This window comes from Myotis davidii, unplaced genomic scaffold (assembly GCF_000327345.1).
Source record: "Myotis davidii unplaced genomic scaffold, ASM32734v1 scaffold68, whole genome shotgun sequence".
Lineage (NCBI taxonomy): Eukaryota > Metazoa > Chordata > Mammalia > Chiroptera > Vespertilionidae > Myotis > Myotis davidii.
The window spans coordinates 2,513,201-2,519,019 of record NW_006300376.1 but is presented as its reverse complement, the minus strand read 5'-3'; the positions used below and the strand labels follow the sequence as shown (position 1 = coordinate 2,519,019).

Here is a 5,819-nt window from a genome sequence, read left to right as displayed (position 1 = left end):
GCCCTTGGCACATCATTCTCTAGGCTTTAACTACCACTAAAATACATACCAATGATTCCTTCATCCTTGTCCCTGCTTCCCGGACGTCCCTAGGCTGTATTTGTGAGTGTCTTCTGGACATGTCTAACAAATGTCCCATAAGCACCTCAAACTAAAGTTAATCAAAGTCGACTTCCTTGTAACAGGACCCCCTCTTACCTCTCAGCATCCATCTTTAAAAAAACAACAACAAAAAACAAAACCTGATTTCTGAATCCTTAATAGCCTCGCATTAATGGGACAACCTTATCCTCGTTGCCTTTAGATTCTTCTTCATCTGTAATATCCAATAAGTCACTCACCCCTGTTAACTCTGTCTTGAAATTATGTCTGCAATCTGTTTTCTTGCTCTATCCCTGCTGTTAGGGTTTTAATTCGGGTCTCTGCTTCCTGCCCTGGATCTCTCAGCCTGTATGACTGCCTGCAGGCCCTCTGCTATCAGACTTACCTCGCCCTTGTTAAAACTCAGCTGAGTTCCCGGAGGCCGATCTGTGTGGTAGCCCCAGAAAAGTGGTTCTCAACCTTGGCTGCACATTAGAATCACCTGGGAATCTTTTTAAAATCCTGATTTCTGGGCCTCATCCTCCGGAAACTCGGTTTCTTTTGTTATAGGGTGGGTACAAAGAAACCGAATTTCTGGAGGATGAGGCCCAGAAATCAGGATTTTAAAAAGATTCCCAGGTGATTCTAATGTGCAGCCAAGGTTGAGAACCACTGGCTTAGAGTCTCACAAGGCTGAAATCAAAGTGTCAGCCAGGGCTGTGGTTTCACCTTAAGTTGTAGGCTCCTCATTTGTTGTTGGCAGAATCTGTTTCCTTGGGGTTTTAAAACTGAGGTCCCCATTTTCTTGCTAACCTTGTAGGTAGTAGAGTAAATGAGCTTAAGGGACAGGAGATGTGGGATAACTAGAATTGAGATTTATACAGATACTAGTGTCCTGGTGCATGGATTCGTGCCCACTAAAAGGAAATTAATTAGAAGAAATATTTTAATGTTGCTATTCGCCCTTTCTCTATAATAAAAGTGTCAACCAAAGGCACAGTGGACAATGACAGATGGAAACACACAAGCGATTGGCACCAGTGAGAGCTTTATATGTATCACGCATGTGTGAGTCAACTTAGCCTTTTATAGACATAGAATAAACTTGCTTAATTAGACCTGCTTTTTGATTTAGCTAAACTTTCCAGCCCAGTTAAGCACCCCAGCTTCTCTTATACCTACTCCAGGACTTCTGTGAGGATCAAATGAAATGAGGCACAAGAAAATGCTTCATAGACATTTGGTTAAAGTGTAAAATTTTTCTACTTGGCTATAAGCTAGGTTCCTGGGCTGAAGAAACTGCAAGGAAACTAGTTGCTAGGGAGAGGAAGCCAGGCGTTGCTACCTGGCATTATTACCAAGCGCCCACAGTGACTGTTTCTGGGCTGGGCTGGGCTGTGGGCTGCATTTTGCACCATGGGGTCTTGGCAGCATTGGCTGCGATTTGGTGGGGTGTCCCTCTGGGATGGTGGCAGGGCCTGTGTCCCACTTGGGGGAAGCCGAGTGTTGGTTTGTCGGCACCAGGTCTGTGGTGCCATTTATTTTTAAATGGCCAGTGTGCATCATGGCAGCTCCTGTGTTGAGCGTCTGCCCCCTGCTGGTCAGTGCACGTCATAGCTACTGGTCGGATGGATAGACACTTAGCCTTTTATATATATAGATTGGTAATGATGTAGTCTGGGCTATGACCATGTGAGTTGGTCACTGGTAAGATGGAGGGAAGTTTGTGTAAAGTGAGGTCAAGAACTGAGAGGCCAGGTGTCAGTGTGCATAACTTGAAGTTTGAGTTCAACTGAAATAGGAACAGGAGCCATAGTAAAGAAGATTACAGTAAGCTAGCTGCTCAAATCTTCAATGAATGAGAAGGAGTAGTAGGGAGACTTGGTGTAGGGAGACTTGGAGGGTAATATAATCCCCTCCAAGGCCTGTTCTTAAGATGAGCTGGGTTTTGAAAGAAAAGGCATTATATAACCTAGGAGGAAGCTTGCCCGCATATTCTTTTCTCCTCTGGACTCTGCTACATGGTAGGTAGGAGCTAAAACAGCCACCCTTTGAGAAAGTTGCAGGAGAAGCAATGGCCTCAGAAAAGCCTAGTTTCCTAGAGGAAAGAAGTGCCAGGGAGAGAGAATTTGTTTTTTGATGTTTTGTTTTGTTTTAATATGTTTTTATTGATCTTTGAGAGAAAGGAAGGGAGACAGAGAGAAAGATAAAAACATACATTAGAGAGAAACAACATCAATTGGCTGCCTCCTGCATCCCCCCTACTGGATATTGAGCCCACAACCTGCACATACGCCCTGACCACGAATCAAACCAGAGGCCTCTTGGTGCATGGGCTGATGCTCAACCACTGAGCCACACTGGCTGGGCAAGAATTTGGGGTTTTTTACAAAAAGTTTTATATTTGATTTCATCCTATATTCAAATATGACAGCTTTAGTTTTGTCCCAGGAGAACTGTACTATTTATATCTCATATTCCTTATGCTCAATCCATTCTAGTTCATTAGCATCTTTGTTTTCATTTCTCTTCTCCAATTCCCTTAGTGATTTTCTCAAATCTGGATTTCCTAAAAATGGTCCTAACGAGCGTCAGCACTATTTAAAGTGCATGCTCCTGGGCAATCTGATTTCTCACAACTGTAACTCCTTATTACCTCTTATTCTTATACCAGCTGACAAGTCAGAAAGCAGTTTGAGGATAGTGGGCATTAGAGGACTTGAGGCAAAAGAAAGTGGCAGACATAATTTTCCTATTACAACTTTGCCACGGGATAGGCCTGCCTATATAGCTATCTGCCTCTCTAGCTTTGGGTGTTTGCTAGTTCTGACTCTCTTCTACCCAGCCTAACACTTTATTCTTTCTTCTCTCTCCATACTTACAATTTTAGAACACACTGCTATCATTTTATTTCTCTTCGGCTCCTTTCTTGTAAGTTCACATTGCATACAAACAATTGAATAGAAATATCTCTTGTTACCAGGTTACCTCCTTTAAGTCAATCCCAGCTCCCCTCTCCATCCCTGAGTCACTTACCCAGACTCTCCATGGCAGTTCTTTCCTCCTCTTGTCCATCAGCACTGGGTCCTCTCAAAGGTCTATCCCACAGCTTTCCTCATTTAAAACCTTCAGCCCTAAGAATACTACTGCTTTGATGACTTATTCAACAGCTAAGAGCAGATCATTTGCACATTTTCCTCCAAATGCAAACTCCGGTTGCTTGATGTGCTTAGGACACATGAAAATGCAGTCAACTTAGAGGACAAACTAAGCTTCCACTAGTGCAGAGAGAAATGATGGGGACATATGTTAAAAAATTACCTCTACCCTTTACCATTTGTGTGTCTTTGGACAAATCACCTAACCTCTCTGACCTTCAGTTTCTTCATCTCTAAAATAATGTTAATAATACTTAACTTCTGTAGTTGTTTTAAGGATTAAATGAAGTAATAATGCACGTAAAGCCAACAACAATGCCTGGCACTTGGTAAATACTCAATAAATATTCTTCCCCACCCCCCCTTATCTCTGAGCTCCCATCTGCCTTTTCATATTATCTCCAAAGATTTGGTGTTGTCTTCAACTTCTAGTTACTTATTTTACCTGGTAAGCATGTCGTTATTACTTCTGTAGGAAGTATTAAATAATTATCACTTCACCTGAGGCTTCACTTACCATCAATATGCAGGTTCTGGTAACTTGTAGTTCAGTTTTAATGCTTTTCTTTACCAGTCTTCCTGATGCAGCGAAGACAGGATTTCAGGAAAGTTTGTTTGCTTTTGAATCCATATTTTCTAAGCGTTTTTCTTAATGAATAGTGGTTTTTGCTTGAATTCTCCAAAGATCTATTTAATAAAGGTAATTAATTTAGAGCATAAAGTCCTGTATTGACTTGTCTAGTTCATTTTTCTTTCTCTGTGGACTGCCTGTGTTGCAGCTAGGCTACTCTCTGTACACAATCTCTCCTAAACCATGCTTCACTCATGCTGGACCTCTACTTCTCCTGGGCAGGATGTTTTACCTAAACCAGTGATGGCGAACCTTTTGAGCTCAGCATGTCAGCATTTTGAAAAACCCTAACTTAACTCTGGTACCATATCACATATAGAAATTTTTTGATATTTGCAACCATAGTAAAACAAAAACTTATGTTTTTGATATTTATTTTATATATTTAAATGCCATTTAACAAAGAAAAATCAACCAAAAAAATGAGTTCCCATGTCACCTCAGACACGCATGTCATAGGTTCGCCATCACTGACCTAAACCATCGCTCTTGTTTGTTCAAGCCTGGCTTAGAGTCAGTTACTTAGCTAGGCCTATGAATGTGGTGTCCTCCAAACCATCTTCAAGCTGATCAAGATGTTACCCTGGTTCACTACATTAAGTGTAGAGTTAATAGGTTTTCTTGGTTTGGAATCCAAGCCTTACTTCAAAATTTATACTTAACCACTCTATCTGCCTTCCTCAGTGTAACATTTGAAACCTCTGCAGACTCAACAAAGGGTTTTTGAACTGTATATATTATAGGTTTCTACTGCACTGAAACAAGGCCAAATTACTCCAACTGAGCTCTGTCTAAAATGTCTCTCCCTGATCAAGAAGACCAAGTTTCTAAATGCTTACATTACTGTATCAGAAGAAGTGGCCTTAAAGCAAGCTGAAGAATCAGAGAAAAGATATAAGAAAGGTAAATTACTTTGAATTATACTCAGTTGTTATATCCTTAGAGAAAGAGTTTCAATTGGATGTAGCAATCTCCATTTGGCAAGAGAATTTTTTTTAACATAAAGCATTCCCTTATTTAAAGAACTTGCCATGCGGTATAATAAAAAATGAGGCGATTGGATATATGATGCTTTTTACTGTCCAACTGCAATAATTTCTAACCTGAATTTTTTATTTCTGAAGAAGTATCTTTACCAAGAACTAATAGTTACTAACTAGTATTAATGTGTCATTATATCTTGAATTAGATACTTTTAGTCTTTTGGCTTTTTAACACAGGTCACTCACTTGGGGATTTAGATGGAATTCCTGTTGCAGTAAAAGACAACTTTAGCACATCTGGCATTGAGACAACATGTGCATCAAACATGTTGAAAGGTAAAGTTTAACTGATCACAGCATTTATTAAAAATAAGAATTTTTCAGTTTAAATTAAAGATAGTAAAGCACCAAGATATTCTCAAACTAATTATATCTATAAAGAAGATACTTAGGATGAAGTATTACATTTTTTCTATTTGCTCTTTCAGAATGCAAAATTATTCTTTAGAGTTAGGCCTACTTAGTGGATGAATGTAATTTAGGAAGTTTTAGCAATCCTATTTAGGAAGACTCAGTAACTGATCACCACAAACACACTAAGCAACCTCTAACTCCCACTTTTTGATAGCATAGGAATAGTATGAAGTAGCTGTCATTACCCATCTCTGAAGGATGGTGTGAGGATTTGTTAGCCACTACTGTACAGTTATTTTTATTTATTTATTTATATACTAGTGGCCCAGTGCACGAAACTCATGCACGGGGTGGGGGGGGGGCTCAGCCTGGCCTGCACCCTCTCCAATCTGGAACTCCTGGAAAGAAGTCTGACTACTGGTTTAGGCCCAATCCCACAGGGATCTCTACAGATTGGGCCTAAACTGGCAGTTGGATATCCCTCTCTCAATCCGGGACTGTTGGCTCCTAACTGCTCACCTGCCTGCCTGATCACCCCTAACCACTCGCATG

General features: G+C 40.4%; 1 protein-coding gene across 3 annotated transcripts in view; it reads left to right on the top strand.

The window, feature by feature from the left end:
• QRSL1 (glutaminyl-tRNA synthase (glutamine-hydrolyzing)-like 1) overlaps positions 1 to 5,819 on the top strand; it is a 22,715-nt gene that overhangs the window by 824 nt on the left and 16,072 nt on the right. For all 3 annotated transcript variants that reach the window (XM_015572729.1, XM_015572728.1, XM_015572730.1), the window contains exons 2-3: positions 4,614 to 4,773; positions 5,091 to 5,189. In XM_015572729.1, the coding sequence (XP_015428215.1) occupies positions 4,614 to 4,773; positions 5,091 to 5,189 (259 nt within the window). The remainder of the gene's footprint in view (positions 1 to 4,613; positions 4,774 to 5,090; positions 5,190 to 5,819) is intronic.